At 38.1% G+C, this 21,457-nt stretch overlaps 1 protein-coding gene across 1 annotated transcript; it reads left to right on the forward strand.

Moving 5' to 3' along the window:
- The first annotated feature begins 1,869 nt into the window (after nucleotides 1-1,869).
- On the forward strand, nucleotides 1,870-21,196 carry LOC128205822 (melatonin receptor type 1B-B-like). The gene is made up of 7 exons (XM_052907819.1): nucleotides 1,870-1,926; nucleotides 6,429-6,738; nucleotides 8,401-8,567; nucleotides 13,493-13,603; nucleotides 16,438-16,601; nucleotides 17,053-17,259; nucleotides 20,815-21,196. Exons 1-7 carry the CDS (start codon nucleotides 1,870-1,872, stop codon nucleotides 21,194-21,196), a joined length of 1,398 nt encoding a protein of 465 aa, XP_052763779.1.
- The last annotated feature ends 261 nt before the right edge of the window (nucleotides 21,197-21,457 follow it).

Genomic DNA, 21,457 nt, shown 5'->3' on the forward strand with positions numbered 1-21,457 from the left:
GGCATCTTAGTTCTAATAACACTCCTAATGATTTGCCACACTTCATTTCGTAATAAAAAGTGCATTTTACAAACCATGAGCGAGTCCCTTTAAGTAACTGGATCTTTGCAAAGCAGGTTATGCACATCAATAAAAAAAATCCTCGTTCCTGCTTTAAATCATATACGTAATCCACTGTTTAGATTTGATAGCAAAAACAGGAGCCACATATCGTGTGCAGGGGCGTACCTACAAGGTTTATTCAAATACACACGGGCATATAAAACCATTTAAGTTACCAGAAAATGGCATGTTCCTGAAATCAGCTATAAAAATAATGGTTAAATGGGGAGTATGGCTAAACAATTCAGCAAGGCATCTTAAGAAACAGGGGCAATGATAACGATAAGTCTCGAATCCAAGTCTAGACTCAGACTCAGAAAAACATTTTTATGAAAGACCAAAAAATCATCTTTGTTCCATTTTTTACAACAAAAAAGCGTTATGACAGTAACATATTCAAATAGTAGTATAATTTAGCAACAATCACCATCAATGCTTTTCTAGAAGGAAAGTTTCAATGAAAAGAGATTTGAAATTTTGAGTCTAAAGTCTAAACTCAGACTTGAGACTGTTTGAAATCGCGGCCCCAGTACTCAAAACTTGTCCAAGAATTACTCTACCGGTAAATGCAACGTTTAACATAGGAACTGACCACGTGTCCTTCTCATCTTTTTAAAAATAGCATTAACTCCCCCTTCGGATTCAAAATTATGTTTAAGTCACATCTGGGGATTTGACGCGGTCAGGCCATAATGCAACATTGTGGCGGATCCGTGGTATTGTGGTAACATAAGTGACTGTCAACCCTGGAGCTGCAGCCCTAAAATACTAATCGTCCTCCGAGAGGGACGTTAAATTGGGGGTTTCGTGCAACAGTGCTATACACTGGTGCACGTTAAAGAACCAGCGTAACTCTAACCAGGGTTACATTCTGTCTGAGCACTATGCTCCAAAACTCTAAAATGACTAACAATCTTATCGGAGCACGCGCCAAATGGCTGTTACCCGAGTGCGAGTATAAATAAGCCACAACGTTTAACTCTTTTTTGTTTATTGCTATTTCACTGAATATTAACGTTCAGAATAATTGGAAATAGTTCTTTTATAAGTATACAAAATGTTCCTTTTGGAGGGGACACGGGCCCCGCTCCCAACCCATATAACGATTTCAGACCTTCATATACTAATGAATACCTTCACACCTCGATGGCTTACGCCAGTCGGAACACCTCGGCCATTTTCAAAAAAAATAATTGACTATCTCGAAGCTTCCCGGAGATGGCCGAGTTGTTACGATTGGGCCAACGCAATAAATACGGGCGTACAATTCAAAATGCGTCAGGTACGCCACTGTTGTCAACCGGGGTGGGAATGAAAGGGTTAGGCATTCATCTGCCAAATGGCCCTAGCTACGCGCCTGATTGTGTATGAAACATCTAGGTTATCTAAGATCTTAAATCATCTCATTCATTACTTTTTTATCCCTTTTTCTTCCAAGACGAGCATTTTTATGATTCTTGATAACCGGTTTAAAAACCTGTTTTGCGTTTCTTGTAGTAAGAGATAGCAAGTTGATGGACTCGTATCGCCATTGGTAGACGACGACGTCGTGCTGCCATGTGACATTATTCGGCTTATATATCTATTGGCAGACGACACTTGTTCATGTGACGTCGTACTGTCATGTGACATTGTTCCATCGGTATTGTTACCTGCTACCACTGAATACGATTTTCAATAGCTATCGGATATACGCTGTTGTTTACATATCTTCTTGAAGTAAAGTTGAAAGGAACTGGAATCAAATAAAGATAAAACGTTGAAAACATGATGAATTCCCCGTCGCTAGAGTTTATTGATAGGATAGATGGCTGCATGCTTGAGGTATGTAACACTGGATTGTTTGAATTATAAAAAAAAAACAAATTTTTGGTAATAATATTCGGCGACATATTTTGGACCGCTTTTTGTCGTACTTAAATTAAAGTAGTTATTATATAGTTTCCGGTGGTTTATAGAGATCTATCAGTTTAATAAAATCGATATTTCACTGTTTCAAACAGTGAAAATATCAAATTGATGTTGTTTTTTTTTTAAATTTAAGCCCGTTCCAAATCAAACGTCAGCGCGCACAGGGCAGGGACACAATTTCAACGACGTCATTTCCGAAATGACGTTATGTGTGCATACAAATTGGCGCGTGTTTTATTAAAATATATTATTGAATAACTTTAAATTCAGTTTTAGGTATATAATAAAAAGAAAAAAAGTGCTTCAGTGCAATATATTTCACCTCAAGAACACCGAAAGTGTATTTCACTCGTGGCTACGTCACACTTGAAAATATAAATTTTAGTGCTCACTTCGTGAAATATATTTCAATCTTACACTAAAACAAACAATTTCCCTCTATACGAATTATAAAGGGCGACATAATATTTTGTCACCAGTCCTTTTATCAATGGTTTCCAGATATTAACGCAAAGTTTTTGCTCATTCCAAGACAAACAAAATGTTAAAATGGTCCATCTGTGAGAGTGGAGCTCGGGCAGTAAGATAGACGGGCGACGAAACAAGACGTTTATGAAAATTGACGGACGGACGGACGGACGGACGGACGGACGGACGGACGGACTAGTAGCCAGCAAATGGAAGCAGATACAGGAACACATGGGTGTTAGGATTTGTTAACGAAACACCGCAAGCCAATGATATTGTTTTGTTTTTAGTGTTTTTATATCCGCAAATGGAATCATCGAACGGATTCTGATTTAATTTTAATTTAAGCATATATATATTTTACAACGTTTGTGAAACAAGTCATAACAACATTATATTATTTCCTCTCGTTGGCACGATTTCACGCGAGTGTTTGGTCTTGTGATGTGGGGCGAAACCGTAGTATCCGGCGAAAACCCACTTTTCCGGCTTGGTGACCACAAACCAAACACACCTGCGCCCAGTCCGCGAATCGGAGCCTGGTCGCTTGGTGAGAAGCAAGTGTGCTTACCTCTGTGCTATCCTGTTTTGATTTATTAATTTAGAAAGTCTCCGACGAAAACGACCGCCGAAATTCCATTTAGTCATTTAAGTAACAGATACAAGTGCTCATTCTTGGTCTTCTAAACAGGTAATCGGTTGGCCGGGCGCAGCGCGCTGCCAACGTTATTATTTAGAATACTTAAACAAAAATGCTTAATGTCTTAGTGTTTAGCGCGAAATACCTCTAAACCGCATATACGGACTTCTAAATAACACCCGTAATAAAATCCATTAATACCCAAATGGAAATTATGTGTTTTGATGACTGGCCTCGTCAAAACTCTTCTAAATGATTGAATATGAATCTGTCCGGCAATCACATTGGCGGACGCATGAGTCTGTACACTAATTGGTGCCATGAAACGAATTCTTTGATAAATGCATATCAAAAAAATATCCACCAGCTTGGTGATCAATTTCAACCTCGTCGTATTGTTTGAAAAGCCTCATCATCCATCAAGGATACATTTAGAGCAATTATAAGCAAACATTGTATTTGCTAAAACAGCATTGCCGTAAACAATATGAATTATCATGCAATTGACAATGAATTGGCAGCTGTTATTCTTTTGTTTTAAGGATGCACTCTTACTCCCAAATAAGATGTACCACAACAAATAAAATTGTTTTAATTTACCGAAAATGATGAATAAATATCGAAAAAAAGAAGATTTTTGTGAAGGATACCGTGTTTAATTTGAAAGAAAGTTGCAGAAAACACGGTATTTCTACTTTATGAGACGATAGTTGGTCACTGTAAATATTTTAGCACTCACCAATCACTTAATATTTCAGCTATTAAATACACGGTTACAATCTTGTTATCAGTAATTAATATTTTCCATAAATCCATTATTCAGTAAGAAGATCAAGGCTTCTCACCCAATTTATGTTTGTTATACATGTATATGTATTGATTTTAAATAACAGTATCACTTTAGACATGTTCACCAGCCACGACAGTTTTAGACCGTTTGACCGACTATGCTGTATACATTAGCTTTTCCTATTGCGAATGTAAGAACACGTTAGAATACAATGTTCAGCCAATGCAATTGCAGAAAGGCAATCATTAAGTACTAGGCTTAATTATTAAGAATTTCAATTTTCGCGGGTGTTTAAAGGTCCGCCTACTGTCACTTATCATATAAACACTCCTTCCGACAGTTTTGCGTTGACAGAGGTTGATGAGGTTGTCGTCTTATTCAGTTAGTTGACCTAAAGTAAAATATGAATGATGAAGAAGGGCGCGTTTGCTACGCTTACTTCGCCCATTCGTTATCATTTAGATTTTATTCCATATCATCTAACTATTACGAATATCATATCGGTCGTCAATAAGTAATTGTTAAGAATGACCTCAATACAACTAACATACATGACGTCATAATATAAGTCAGTTGGAACGTATTAAATAAAGTCTTAATGACTTTGGCGCCGACTTAAAAGACGAAATATAAATATTATTTATCTAAGTGTTTGGCTCGAAACGTCTCTAAGCTATCCAGCGCACTTTCGCGAACAATTAAATCACCCACTTCATGAAACCAAAAATGAATAAATGAAACTTAGGCGATTATAGATGGAGATGTAATTGGCGGAAACGTGAGCGTAAACACTAATAAAAGTACTTTTTGACTGTAGTCAGACTGGTTTTAATTGATTTTTCTTTTTTTTCTGAAATGCATACACTATAGATATGTTTTATGGAACACGCATTCAAAGATGTAGGACTTATGTTGTCTAGAAGACTCGTCAACAATTATGCAAAATTTCAAAATAAAAGTCAGTAAATTATTCAGAGGTAACATTGAGATTATTTTGAACAGAAGTTTATTGACAACTGAACATGTATGACTCTCATTACAGGTACATGATTCCGGTCATTAGTTTCTCCTTTCAGGAAATGGAAACCGTAAATGCTTACAAATTGTGACAGAACTGTGTCTTTGATAAGTAGTAATAACACCTTTTAAGGAAATGGATATCTTAAATGCTTACACAATGCGGAAAATAGTGTATTTAATTTGTAGAAATTCATTTTATACGTAATATAATTTTTATGTATTCAGTCTGGTTTAAAAAGCTTTGAAGTTCCGAACTATGCTGTTTCAAAAGAATAATAAACGGTTTGAACAAAAGTACATTTATATACATATATATTCCCATTTTAGTTGAGCTTATATTATTTGTTTTATATGTTATTCATATAATTATTATTATTATTATTATTATTTTTATTATTATTATTATTATTATTATTATTATTATTATTATTTCTATTATCATTAGAATTATTATTATTTATAATTATTATTATAATAATAATAATTATTATTATTATTATTATTATTATCATCATTTGAATTATAATGATGATGATGATGATGATGATGATAATTATTATTATTATTATTATTATTATTATTATTATTATTATTATTATTATTATTATTATCAAATTGTAAACGTAACATTCCGCAAATACAAAAAACACACACCCACACCTAAAAAAAAACAGTGGGTTGGGTACTATCTGTAAAGTGAGTCTGCAATTTTTTCCGATGTAACTGTAACAATATTGATATTAGAGCCAGATTTTAACCAATCAAATGTTGTATATTAAGGTTTCTGATAAGATTTACTGCACAGAAAACGTTTTGATTGGTTCATATTTCAAGCGGAGACGCACAAAATGGATGCTTCTTAAATGTATCATTCACTTTTTACTTGGTCTTTATTAACACTGAAAGCCAGCAGAAACAGTAGATCAAAAGAGCGTACAATTATTTAGTATACATATTCACCCAACTCCTTTTACCCAGCGAAATTATCAACACCATTACGCCAGTTTCATCATTTTGTTCGCCATCTTTGGTTGCAGACTCATATTTTCAGTTAAACCTATGCAGACTCAATTTTTGGTGTACAAATATCATTTAAGTTCCGTATTGAATGAGCATAACTTAACGAATAATTACCGACACCGCGAACCCAACTTCTTGTTACAATAAACGACAGGAACTGATTCAGGATTTAGCGTAAGAGGGGGCGCGGTTTGAGAGCGCAACTAAGGAAGTACGCCCCCTTTCCAATTGATACGGACAAAAATACAGGGTTTAATGAGTTAATTGGGACGTAAGATCATCCGCAAGGAAAAAATGAGCCATTTAAGTTGGGAAAAGTGCATTCAAGTGTCTATTCTTTTCATACTGTTTCTGGGATATTGACATAAACAACTTGGACCAATTTAAGAGGGGGCGCGCGCCGGGTGCGCCCCGTCTAAAACCGGTAGTGAACGACCTTGGTTAACTCAGATGTTTTATTCCCCTTCCAAATTACAGCTGGAGCGTCTCAATCTTACAAACGCCAGCCTGGATGAGTTAATGGAACTACCAGTGGCCTGTAACGGGTCCGTGTACGAGGAAATGGTAAGCTACATGGCGCCACTCCTCGAGACCGATTTCCTGTTGGCACTCATCTACTGCATTGTGGTTTCGGTGGCGCTCTTCGTGGGGACGTTCGGCAATTTGATCATCCTTGTGGTCTCCATAACAACTCGCGCAATGAACCGCGTGGGCCGGGATTTCGTCATCAACCTGGCGCTAGCAGACCTTTGTGTGGCCGCCGTTGCCGATCCCATGTGTATACTAGGTATAATTATGGTCTACCTTTAGAAACCGCGCTACAAGAATTAAAATTGTTTTATTTCAGTGTGTGTGTATTCCACGTGATAAATTGCGTCAAAAAAGCTCTGTCGGGAGGCAATATTTTGCTTCGAAAGAAGACTTTAAACAAAGATAACAAGCTTTTATCGCAGGCTTCGCCTTTGGTCTGTTACCAGAGTTTGATTGAGAGTTTAGTTTCTGAAAACATTTCGATAAACCTTTTCGCAAAACTGCCGCCTGATTGAGAACTGTCAAAACATTATTTTGGAAACAGTGTTTGAAGAAACTAATCACCTAATCAAACTCCGGTAATAAAACGAATACGGGGCTCTTTAAGTGGCATAGACTGCCCTTTGTCTCATTTAAATCGGTGAAGAAAAATAAAAGTTTTAAGTCTTCATTCGAAGCAAAATATTGCCGTCCGACGTAGCATTTATGACGTAATTTATCACGTGGTATACACACACTGTATTTATGATTCTTAAACTTACTCGTGATCGACAATTTCTAGAATTTCGCCCTGCTCCTAGCGAAAGGGAATCGGGTTAATATTCCCGAACCCGAGCACAGAGATCATGACGTCATGCAAGGGATTCAACTGATTCTGTGATTATTTTTAACTGGAAACGTAAAGCAAAATGTCAGAATATATACAGTCCAACCCCGTTGGCTCGAACTCCCGGGGACCGGCGAAAATACTTCGGGCCTCGGAAATTTCGAGCCCAGCGGGAATTCTTACCTCCAGTGTAAAGAAATGGGACCTACACATCCAGTTCGAGCCAACGAAAAGTTCGAGCCAAACGAGTTTGAGCCAACGGTGTTCGACTACATTATTATATTTTTCAAGTAAAACTCTTAGAATAGTATTAAAATGTTATATTATTACTTTTTAAACAATATAAAAGGACTGAAGGGTCATTGTTAGTGCCCAAGCTATATGAAGATCACATGTGGGTCCGAGCGACAAGCACTTTCCGCATATTTTCAGAAAATTGAAAAATACTTCAGTACTAGTGCAATAATCGTGATAATCATAAAGATCTCTCGTCGAACCGAATGAAATCATTAAAGTTTAATTTTTAGAACCAGTTAAAACTTAATACACATGTTACGAGTGACAAAACCCACTCATTTAGCAAGATCCATAACTCGGGCTTAACTAATTGTCGAGTTATGTCCCTATATTGACCGATACAAAACTGACGAACCTTGGCATTCTCCTGCAATTTCCATCTTTAATCGATGCATAAAAGCTGCACTCTCACAGGTTTACCGTTTTGACAACTTATTTATTTATTACTTTTTTCTTGGAATTAGTAATTTTTTGCATAAAAATCTGAAAAGCAGTAATATGAAATTGCTGACAATAGATCAGATCGCAGTTTTTCATATTTTCGTTTAAAAATTAAAGATTTATGGTTAAAAGCGTTACTCAACGCGCTAGGAAAGACGCATAAGACATCAAATTTTGAACATAAGTATGAAACCTCCGGTCTGATCTTTAGTCAGCAGTCTTTTATCACTCGTTTCCATGCATTTTCGCAAAATTTGGCTTGTTCCAAGACAAAAGATAAATAAGTTGTCAAAACGTTCAATCTGTGAGAGTGCAGCTTTAAACTTGAAAATGCATTTTTTGTTTGTTTCCCAGGCGTGGTGAAGGGTGAACGCTGGTTCCAAGGCCGGTGGCTGCTATGTGAGGTGGTCGCGAGCATGTGTTTAACCGCCTGCTTTTGCGCCTTCCTGTCCCTCACACTTCTCACCTTGAACAGATACGTGTACGTTTGCGCCAACGGATGGTACCACCGCATCTATAAGGTATGTATGAGATGCATGTGTGCTTTACAATGAGTAAGTATGTATAACTAAGTAACAGGTACGTTTGTATTATTATGTTCGGGTATGTATTATAAGGTACACGTGTGTATTATAAGGGACGTCTGTGTGTGTTAAAAGGGACGTGTGTGTATTATAAGGTACGAGTGTGTATTATAAGGTACGTGCGTGTATTATAAGGTACGGGTGTGTATTATAAGGTACGTCTGTGTATTGTAAGGTACGTGTGTGTATTATAAGGTACGTGTATGTATTATAAGGTACGTGTGTGTATTATAAGGTAAGTGTGTGTATTATAAGGCACGTGTATGTATTATAAGGGACGTATGTGTATTATAATGGACATGTTTGTGTTATAAGGCACGTGTGTGTATTTTAAGGGACGTGTATGTATTATAAGGAGCGTGTGTGTTTTGTAAGGGAAATGTATGTATTATAAGGTAAGTGTGTGTATTATAAGGCACGTGTATGTATTATAAGGGACGTATGTGTATTATAATGGACATGTTTGTGTTATAAGGCACGTATATGTATTTTAAGGGACGTGTGTCTATTATAAGGTAAGTGTGTGTATTATAAGGTATGTGTGTGTGCATTATAAGCTACGTGTGTGTATTATAGGGTACGTGCGTGTATTATAAGTTACGTGTGTGTATTATAAGGTAAGTGTGTGTATTATAAGGGACATATGTGTATAATAAGCTACGTGTGTGTATTATAGGGCACGTGCGTGTTTTATAAGTTACGTGTGTGTATTATAGGGTACGTGCGTGTAGTATAAGTTACGTGTGTGTATTATAGGGTACGTGCGTGTAGTATAAGTTACGTGTGTGTATTATAGGGTACGGTACGTGTGTGTATTATAAGCTACGTGTGTGTATTATAAGGTACGTGCGTGTATTATAAGGTAAGTGTGTGTATTATAAGGTAAGTGTGTGTATTATAAGGCACGTGTATGTATTATAAGGGACATGTGTGTATAATAAGCTACGTGTGTGTATTACAGGGTACGTACGTGTATTTTATGTTACGTGTGTGTATTATAGGGCACGTGCGTGTAGTATAAGGTACGTGTGTGTATTATAAGGGAAGTATGTGTATTATAAGGTACGTGTGTGTATTATAACGAAAGTGTATGTATTATAAGGTACGTGTATGTATTATAAGGTACGTGTATGTATTATAAGGTACGTGTGTGTATTATAAGGTACGTGTGTGTATTATAAGGTACGTGTATGTATTATAAGGTACGTGTATGTATTATAAGGTACGTGTATGTATTATAAGGTACGTGTATGTATTATAAGGTACGTGTGTGTATTATAAGGTACATGTGTGTACTATAAGGTACGTGCGTCTATTATAAGGTACGTGTGTGTATTATAAGGTACATGTGTGTACTATAAGGTACGTGTGTGCATATAAGTTACTTGTGCGAGCATTATAAGGTACGTGTGTGTATTACATGGTACGTGTATGTATTATAAGGGACGTATGTGTATTATAAGGTACGTGTGTGTATTACATGGTACGTGTATATTATAAGAGACATGTTTGTTATAAGGGACGTGTTAGCAAATCAGGTACTTGTGTGTGCGAATAAGGTACGTGTGTTTATTGTAAGGTACGTGTATGCATTATAAGGTACGTGTATGTATTATAAGGTACTTGTTTGTATTACAAGGCTTGGGTATTTATGATAAGGTTCGGGTATGTATTATAAGGTATGTGTGTGTATTTTAAGGTTCTGGTATGTATTATTAGGTACTTTTGTATATTATAATGTACGTGTATGCATTATAAGATTTGTGTATGTACTATGAGGTAAGTGTATGTATTATACGTTTTTGGTATGTATTATAAGGTGAATTTGCGTAATATAAGGTGAATGTGCGTATTGTAAGGTGAATGTGCGTATTATAAGGTGAATGTGCGTATTGTAAGGTGAATGTGCGTATTGTAAGTTGAATGTGCGTATTATAAGGTGAATGTGCGTATTGTAAGGTGAATGTGCATAATATAAGGCTAGTGTGTGTATTATAAGGTGAGTGCGTGTATTATAAGGTACGAGTGTATTATAAGACACGTCTTTGTATCGTAAGGTGCAAGTATCTGTTAAAATAACATTTGAGTATTTTAAGATACGTTTACGCATTAGGAGGCTCGTGTATTTATAATATAGTACGAACTAATGCCAGATTAACAATTCAATTGATAAATATTGTGATATATTTAAATATAGCGTGCTCGTCCTATAATTTCAGTTTTAAGTTACATTCGATGCAGAAATGTTGCGTGTTCTACAGGCTAACTAACAGGGAATATCCGTATTTGTTCTCGTTTATGGCCGACAACCACTTGGCCTGGCAATGAACTTAGAGGGTTTTATTTTGTTTTGATAAAATATATATCAGCACAGGCGCAGGTGATTTTTTATACTTGAATGGAAAATCAATTAAGAACCACTGAATTCACGCGGATTTCGTGCGTTTCATGAGATGAGTGAATTTTCGATATAAAACAGCATCCGGATTAAGTTTGCAAATCCGGAATTTTTGCAAACTCAATTTCTTTGCTTTGAACTCAATGTTTTTTATTTTTGTATTTTTTAAACGGGTTTGGTAATACTAATAAGAGATTATTTTTTTTCCTGATATTTGATTCAGAGATATGTTTTTTTTGCATTTAAAGTCAACTTTTCCAATGGGAATCCCATTGGAAAATGGCCTTCCCATTGGAAAATGGATTTTCCAATTTGAAAATCAGCCCAACAATTATTGTTGGAAAATTCTTCCACATTTAAAAAAAATAAGAGGGTGATAAATCACAATCATTTTTGTCAATAGTTATAATGTAAACTTGAAAAAGTGCGGTTAGAGTACTTTTTATCATTTTTTGGAAAAATAAGTCGACCAACTTTTAATAAAATATTTGAAACCAATTTTACGGCACCCACACATGTTACGTTTCTTAAGGGACTCGTTTACTTTTTATAGGGCCAGGCATCAAAAATGTAATTGCATGATAAATGTGTATAAAATGTTTGAAACAATTATAAAACATCATCAATAGTTCAAACTAATGCACATGTGTTAATGATTGTTATGAAATATGATCTATTTAATGTATATAATTAAATTATAATTATAATTAAATTATAATGTATAAAATGTTTGAAACAATTATAAAACATCATCAATAGTTCAAACTAATGCACATGTGTTAATGATCTATTTAATGTATATAATTAAATTATAATTATAATTAAATTATAATGTATAAAATGTTTGAAACAATTATAAAACATCATCAATAGTTCAAACTAATGCACATGTGTTAATGATTGTTATGAAATATGATCTATTTCGCCCAAGATCGTTAGAATTGCTATTCAAGCTACACTCTCACAGATTGACCTTTTTTTTATCATTTTCTGTTAACAAACACATTTTTGCGTGAATGTCTGAACATCGGTAATAAAAGACTGCGGACAAAAGATCAGATCGCAGTTTTCATATTTACGTTAAAAAAATTATGTTCTATACCGAAAATTCCTTTTTCTTAAAGCGTTAGTAACGCTTTTCGCTATAAAACATTAATTTTTGAACGTAAATAAGAAAAACTGCGATCTGATCTTTTATCAGCAGTCTTGTATCAATGGTTTCCAGAGATTTACGTTAACATTTGCTCATTCCAAAATAACAACAAAAAGTTGGGAAAACGGTCCATCTGTGAGAGTGCAGCTTTAAATAAACGAAGAATGCGCTTCGAGGGGAACGCTACAAGTGATTCTGCAGGCGTTTATCGTAAACACCACAGGGTAGTTACTTGTATATTAACTATATTTTAATCATCAGTGAAAAAAAAATCATGGAATTGGTTCTTCCATGGAATTCCGTATTTTATGTTGTTTTTACTCAAAGTTTATAAACATCATTTGAGTTTGGTTAGTGGTCACCAAGCCGGACAAGCGGGTTTTCTCCGGATACTCCGGTTTCCCCCACAACACAAGAACACACTCTCGCGCAACATCGTGCCAACAATAATAACTTAGTAGTAAGTTATCATAACCTTCTTCACAATCGTTGAAAAATATTTTTTTTTTAACTAATCACATTACTAGAATATGTTTTGAGAATTGAAACATTTTAGTTTTTACACGAATTGCGAAACAAATTACAGCCGAACCCCGTTGGCTCGAACTCCTTTGGACCGAGGTATTTTCCTCGGAAACTTCGAGCAAAGCGGGAATTATTACCATCAGTTTAAAGAAATGGGTCCTTAACATCCAGTTCGAGCGAACGAGGAATTCGAGCCAAACGAGTTCGAGCCAACGGGGTTTGACTGTACTGCAATATCACATTAATCGCTCTCGTTAGCACAATGTTTCGCGAGAGTGTAGTGGTCTTGTGTTTTTTTGGGAATCCGGAGTTCCCAGCCGAAAATCGAAACCGAGGCGATTTGGTGAAAAACGATTGTGCTCTGGGCTAACCAAACAATCAGAATATTAGGGAAGGATAAGTGTGGTCATTTAGCTGGCCATGTTAACAAAAATGATATCATCTAGCAGCGTGTTGTTTCAAATTGTCGTAGCCTACTTAAATTTTAACGTCAATGTCGCAGATTTTTTTTTAAAATTTGCCAAAATGCACCATATCAGAGTACAAATAGCTAAACTTTTTTAGGGTAATACCCCCTTCCTCCTTCCCACTTTTTAACCATATACAGCTCGATTTTAAGGAATGGCACATGCCTAATCCTATACCAAAAAAAAACCATGTACAATAATCGAGCCTACGAGAACATCGAGCCAATCAACTTCGAGCCGACGGGATTGAACTTAAATCACACTAGAGTTTGATAATAACTGCTTTTTTTTTTATCATGTGCACGTTCATATTTTTCAGAGGCCGATCTGTATTGCTCTATGCGCATGCGCGTGGATCACGGGGTTCCTCATGGAGTTCCCTAACTTTGTGGGCTGGGGCGACCACTACTTTGACAAGAAAAACCACCAGGTCAGTTCTAGACGTCAGTCAGTTTGTTAACAGAGGAAGTAACTAACCGGTAGGTACACAGTAGGTGGCGGTGTGGATCAGAGATATATTAATTATTGGAAATCTTATCATCTTTTTTTGAGTTATTTTCACCGACTGTTCTTTCCAAATATGGATTTTTTTTCGACTTTGGGAAAAATACAAAATCATGCCAAAATAGCAAATATACATGTTTTTACTTTTTTATGCATACAATATGCTGTAAAAGAGCTAGTTTTATTAAGGTTTAATTTATTTTATAATAAATTCATTGCTTTATTTATTCACAGGATCTGTATTCAATTAATTGGGAAAATATCATGAATTTTTGGGATAAATGAACCATTTTTTTGCTAGGGGAAACAGCCTTTAGAAAGCAGTAAATTGCACAAAAAAATCACTGCTTATGATGGGTGTATTATATATATCGTATATCATATATTACCCAGTAATTAATCCCGAGTTCTACTTCATCCCTTTTGATAGCGTTATTCCAAAACGTGTATGTGTGTGTCGGTAGACTGTAAATAAGGGAAAAGTGATTTCCTTGCGCGGATGGAGAAAGAAATAAGATAATTTTAATACAACGATTCTTCGATTCTTGGGAGTGGGGCGCAGCTTAAGGTGCGCCCCCAAGCTGTACTACACTAGATCAGCTCATATGGACTTTGATGTGCCGATGTCAACACATACTTCAGACGAGTATCAGATAAGATTGGGGATTTTTTTTTTCATTTCAGATAATTTGCCTAAAAAGTCAGATAATGCTTTTTAATTTGCAACTATATTCTCTATCAAAGTCACTTCTATTTATCTCGGTGAATAATGCGACACTGTGTGGCACTGGTTTCTCTGTACGTTAACATGTCGTTTGCTTTTATGTCGTTTTAAGTACCCTCCATGTTCATGATGATATCTCTTTTTTAAGAGTTTGGACTATCTTTGTCCATCAAATCGAACAAATTAAAGCGAAAAACCTTTCATTAGTAAATGATTCAAAGGATTTTCGTTGCCGTAGAACAGAGGAAGACCTCGAGTACTGACAATCAAGTGCTTAATCAGTGTTCGAAGACATTCTCTTGAGACTTAATCTGTGTAGCAACAACTTCGCATATTTAATTGTAGAGTAGCCTCCCTTGATCGACCGGTTGCACTGTTTCTGGTTATTCGTAGTGTTGACCATTGCCATCTGAGTGTTCGTGTTTATATTCCTTGACTACATTTCGGAAAAGAAAGACTGACAAGTTTCGTTTTTAATTTATTGATGTAAATGTAAATTGACAAAAACTAGAAGGCATGGCAAGTATTCTGGAGAGCCCCGTGCTCACCAAACGTGGATATAACAAGCCGATATCGACAAGTGTGCATCGATCTCTTGTATTTCCTGACCAATAGGATGTGGAGCTCTCGATAAAGTGTGAAACACATTGAGATTGTGGTGCTCTTTGTTAAGTGTGAAACACATTGAGGTTGTGGAGCTCTTGGTAGAGTGTGAAACACATTGAAGCTGTGGTGCTCTTTGTTAAGTGTGAAACACATTGAGGTTGTGGTGATGTTGGTTAAGTGTTGAACACATTGAAGTTGTGGTGCTGTTGGTTAAGTGTGGAACACATTGAGGTTGTGGTGCTGTTGGTTAAGTGTGAAACACATTGAGGTTGTGTTGTTGCTGGTTAAGTGTGAAACACATTGAGGTTGTGTTGTTGCTGGTTAAGTGTGAAACATATTGAGGTTGTGTTGTTGCTGGTTAAGTGTGAAACATATTGAGGTTGTGTTGTTGCTGGTTAAGTGTGAAACATATTGAGGTTGTGGTGCTGTTGGTTAAGTGTGAAACACATTGAGGTTGTGGTGCTGTTGGTTAAGTGTGAAACACATTGAGGTTGTGGTGCTGTTGGTTAAGTGTGAAACACATTGAGGTTGTGGTGCTATTGGTTAAGTGTGAAACACATTGAGGTTGTGGTGCTGTTGGTTAAGTGTGAAACACATTGAGGTTGTGGTGCTGTTGGTTAAGTGTGAAACACATTGAGGTTGTGGTGCTATTGGTTAAGTGTGGAACACATTGAGGTTGTGGTGCTGTTGGTTAAGTGTGAAACATATTGAGGTTGTGTTTTTGCTGGTTAAGTGTGAAACACATTGAGGTTGTGGTGCTATTGGTTAAGTGTGGAACACATTGAGGTTGCGGTGCTGTTGGTTAAGTGTGGAACACGTTTAGGTTGTGTTGCTGTTGGTAAAGTTTGGAACACATTGAGGTCGTGGTGCTGTTGGTTAAGTGTGGAACACGTTGAGGTTGTAGTGCTCTTGGATAAGTGTGAAACACTTGGGTTTCGATGCTATTGGTAAAGTGTGGAACTCATGTAGATTGTAGTGCTCTTGAGCAAGTGTGAAACACATTAAGATTGTGCTGTTGGTTAAGCGTGGGACACATTGAGGTTGTGGTGCGGCTGGTTAAGCGTGGGACACATTGTTTTTTTTGTGCTCTTGGTTATATGTGGGACACATTGAGGTTGTGATGGTCTTCATTAAGTGCGGAACACATTGAGGCTGTGATGGTCTTTATTAAGTGCGGAACACATTGAGGTTGTCTTGCGCATGACTTTACGTGGAACACATTGAGGTTGACTTGCTCATGGCTTTACGTGGAACACATTGAGGTTGTGATGGTCTTGGTTAATTGTGGAACACATTCATGTTCTGGTAGTCATGGTTGCTATTTTTCTTAGTTAGGAACACATTGATGTTGTTTAGCTGTTTGTTAAGTGTGGAACACAATGAGATTGACTAGCTCTTGCTTCTTTATCATCATCTCTACAACATTTCAGTGCATCTGGGACAGGACTGCAAGCTTTTCATACACCCTGGTCGTGTCGGCGGGTTTCATCGGCTCTCCTCTTGTCATGATGGGCGCTTGCTTCATCATGATCTTCTACAAGATTTACAAGCGCAAGAAGGACGTGTTTTCTCTCAATCTGGAAGACCCTCTGAGGTACGGATACTCCCCATGTCATGAGTGTTTAGCACCAGCATGTTCAGGCCTTCCTTTTTGTCTAATGAAATTACCACGTCAAAATGGCGTCAAAATCCTTACATTACAACAGAAAACACCAGTTTAGACTGAAAATATCCGAAATCAACTTAGTTGAAGGCCATCCCGGGTCACGTTTAGAGCCTAAAGCTTCGGTTTTTGAAAGACTGGTAGCACATCATAGATGTGTCCGAAAGCACCTCTAAAACAGTAGAAGCATTCACGATTTTGAATCATGCTATGCTGAAATGCGATCAAACGATTTCAGATTGAGATCGAGGCATTACATAAGTGATTTTGTGATATTGGGGGGCTAATATAAGGTACTTGAACAATTTCAGCTCAAGCAAGTTTCACATATACTTATCATACATATTGTCTATGAAAGCCAACTCCCCATTTTTTTCTGCAGGATGCGTAAGGTGTGGGTTGAGTCCCTGCGCTCCTCGCGGACGCTGCTGGTGGTGTTCCTAGCGTTCGTGGTGTGCTGGACGCCGTATGCCATCGTAACGGCCATGGACGTGAACAATTCGTTTTCGTACGAGCTGCACTTGTTCATCACCTTGCTGGCCCACCTCCACTCCTCCCTCAACTTCATCATCTATATGGCCTGTAACAGGTGGGTTTAACGTATATGGCCTGTAACAGGTGGGTTTAAGGTATATGGCCTGTAACAGGTGGGTTTAAGGTATATGGCCTGTAACAGGTGGGTTTAAGGTATATGGCCTGTAACTGGTGGGTTTGACGTATATGACATGTAACAGGTGGGTTTAAGGTATATGACCTGTAATGGTGGGTTTAAGGTATATGGCCACACTCCTCCCTCAACTTCACCATCTTTATGGCCTGTCACAGGTGGGTTTAATGTATATGGCCAACCTCCACTCCTCCCTCAACTTCACCATCTATATGGCCTGTAATAGGTGGGTTTAATGTATATGGCCAACCTCCACTCCTCCCTCAACTTCACCATCTATATGGCCTGTCACAGGTGGGTTTAATGTATATGGCCAACCTCCACTCCTCCCTCAACTTCACCATCTATATGGCCTGTAATAGGTGGGTTTAATGTATATGGCCAACCTCCACTCCTCTATCAACTTCACCATCTATATGACCTGTAACAGGTGGGTTTAAGGTATATGGCCAACCTCGACTCCTCCCTCAACTTCACCATCTATATGGCCTGTAATAGGTGGGTTTAATGTATATGGCCAACCTCCACTCCTCCTTCAACTTAATCATCTTTATGGCCTGTAATAGGTGGGTTTAATGTATATGGCCAACCTCCACTCCTCCTTCAACTTAATCATCTTTATGGCCTGTAATAGGTGGGTTTAATGTATATGGCCAACCTCCACTCCTCCCTCAACTTCACCATCTATATGGCCTGTCACAGGTGGGTTTAATGTATATGGCCAACCTCCACTCCTCTATCAACTTAATCATCTTTATGGCCTGTAATAGGTGGGTTTAATGTATATGGCCAACCTCCACTCCTCCTTCAACTTCACCATCTATAAGGCCTGTCACAGGTGGGTTTAATGTATATGGCCAACCTCCACTCCTCCTTCAACTTAATCATCTTTATGGCCTGTAATAGGTGGGTTTAATGTAAATGGCCAACCTCCACTCCTCTATCAACTTCATCATCTATATGGCCTGTAATAGGTGGGTTTAATGTATATGGCCAACCTCCACTCCTCCTTCAACTTAATCATCTTTATGGCCTGTAATAGGTGGGTTTAATGTATATGGCCAACCTCATCTCCTCTCTCAACTTCACCATCTATATGACCTGTAACAGGTGGGATTAAGGTATATGGCCAGTAACAGGTGAGTCTAAGGTATATGACCTGTAACAGGTGGGTTTAAGGTATATGACCTGTAACAGGTGGGTTTAAGGTATATAGCCAACCTCCACTCCTCCCTCAACTTCACCATCTATATGGCCTGTAACAGGTGGGTTTAAGGTATATGGCCAACCTCAACTCCTCCCTCAACTTCACCATCTATATGGCCTGTAAAGGATAGGTTTGAGGTATATGGCCAACCTCCACTCCTCCTTCAACTTCATCATATATATGGCCTGTAACAGGTGGGTTTAAGGTAAACGGCCTGTAACAGGTGGGTTTAAGGTATATGACCTGTAACAGGTGGGTTTAAGGTATATGACCTGTAACAGGTGGGTTTAAGGTATACCGCCTGTAACAGGTGGGTTTAAGGTATATGACCTGTAACAGGTGGGTTTAAGGTATATGGCCTGTAACAGGTGGGTTTAAGGTAAACGGCCTGTAACAGGTGGGTTTAAGGTATATGACCTGTAACAGGTGGGTTTAAGGTATATGACCTGTAACAGGTGGGTTTAAGGTATACCGCCTGTAACAGGTGGGTTTAAGGTAAACGGCATGTAACAGGTGGGTTTAAGGTATATGACCTGTAACAGGTGGGTTTAAGGTATATGACCTGTAACAGGTGGGTTTAAGGTATACCGCCTGTAACAGGTGGGTTTAAGGTATATGACCTGTTACAGGTGGGTTTAAGGTATAATGCCTGTAACAGGTGGGTTTAAGGTAAACGGCCTGTAACAGGTGGGTTTAAGGTATATGACCTGTAACAGGTGGGTTTAAGGTATATGACCTGTAACAGGTGGGTTTAAGGTATACCGCCTGTAACAGGTGGGTTTAAGGTATATGACCTGTAACAGGTGGGTTTAAGGTATATGGCCTGTAACAGGTGGTTTTAACGTATATGGCCTGTAACAGTTGGGTTTAAGGTATATGGCCTGTAACAGGGCGGTTTAAGGTATATGGCCTGTAACAGGTGGTTTTAACGTATATGGCCTGTAACAGGTGGGTTTAAGGTATATGGCCTGTAACAGGTGGTTTTAACGTATATGGCCTGTAACAGGTGGGTTTAAGGTATATGGCCTGTAACAGGTGGGTTTAAGGTATATGGCCTGTAACAGGTGGGTTTAACGTATATGGCCTGTAACAGGTGGGTCGAAGTTATATGACCTGTAACAGGTCAGTTTAAGGTTTATGGCCTGTAACAGGTGGGTTTAAGGTATATGGCCTGTAACAGGTGGGTTTAAGGTATATGGCCAACCTCAACTCCTCTCTCAACTTCATCATCTATATGGCCTGTAACAGTAGGGTTTAACGTATTGGGCCTGTAACAGGTGGGTTTAACGTATCGGGCCTGTAACAGGTGGTTTTAATGTATATGGCCTGTAACAGGTGGGTTTGACGTATATGGCCTGTAACAGGTGGTTTTAACGTATATGGCCTGTAACAGGTGGGTTTAAGGTATATGGCCTGTTACAGGTGGGTTTAAGGTATATGGCCTGTAACAGGTGGGTTTAACGTATATGGCCTGTAACAGGTGGGTTTAAGGTGTATGGCCTGTAACAGGTGGGTTTAAGGTATATGGCCTGTAACAGGTGGGCTTAAGGTGTATGGCCTGTAACAGATAGGTTTAAGGTGTATGGCCTGTAACAGGTGGTTTTAACGTATATGGCCTGTTACAGGTGGGTTTAAGGTGTATGGCCTGTAACAGGTGGGTTTAAGGTGTATGGCCTGTAACAGGTGGGTTTAAGGTGTATGGCCTGTAACAGGTGGGTTTAAGGTGTATGGCCTGTAACAGGTGGGTTTAAGGTATTCGATACACAAACACGGGAATTTATAATAACTGGTGAACCTTCAAAAAACATGTCGGTCGTCGGTCGGTACACCTTACCTTGTCCGATTAATAACGTTTGAGTCTAAGGAAACTAGCCGAGGTGTTCCGAATGAATAATTTGCCTAATTCATACAGATTTACTACATTGTTTGGTTCAATATCTTATCCCCCTTCCATGACTGAAAAGTGCTCGTGTTACTTGGAAGGTCAATACAACGCAATACTCGTGTACTAGGTACAAGTGGCAGGGTCCATCACCTATATTTGATTTTGCACAGAACGAATTAACAAATAAAATGTTTAAAAATGATTTTCTTTTATAAATGTCCCAGACTCTTGCTTCACGACCGTAGCATATTTCTCAACGATTGGCCTAGATCCTGTTTTCAGGTTTTGTAAAGGCCGTCTGAACTTCTGGACTACTGAATTATTGGACGGTGTACGCTATCATAAAGCTTCAAATGTCATATATATTTACATTCTCTTATTTCAGCAACTTCCGGAAGCAAGTACTGCGTGTCTGTATGTGTTCGATGACGTCATGGCGGTACCGAAGCTCAACTGACGTCAGCAACTCGTACATCACACGAACCTCGTCCAACGACAATACCAAAAAGTTACCCTTCACACCATACATTACCGCTGGCAGCCTCAGTAACGGAGCTTTGAAGAAGATGGGCATACCGGCAGACGGGCTGGACCGGCATATGCCCACTGGAAAATATGCTACCGATCATGAATATGTCGACTACGGCGATAATAAAGAGAAATGTCATGCTGTCCACGATGAGCAACCGCCATTTGAAAAAGCAAGCAACGAGAAAAAGAACAGCGAGAAATCGAGCGATGACAAATCGAGCCAAGATAGGTATTGACGGAATCGTTACGTGCCCGTGCTATCTTGTTGGTAATAAACCGACTACAGACATACGGTTACTGATTACCTCGAAGGGAGGTCTTTATTGTAAGATTTATCATTATTTGGTAGTCCATCTTTTGGTAATACCTAATTAATTTTTCACCATTTGTGTGACAGTGAGACAAGTTCGCTTTTTACAAAATTTGAAGTGGCATTCGGAACTCCTCGGCCTTTTTCCATCAAAAACAACCTCGAATGTATATGGACGGTTTACAAT

The sequence above is a fragment of the Mya arenaria genome, chromosome 2, assembly GCF_026914265.1.
Source record: "Mya arenaria isolate MELC-2E11 chromosome 2, ASM2691426v1".
In the NCBI taxonomy this organism is placed as follows: Eukaryota; Metazoa; Mollusca; class Bivalvia; order Myida; family Myidae; genus Mya; species Mya arenaria.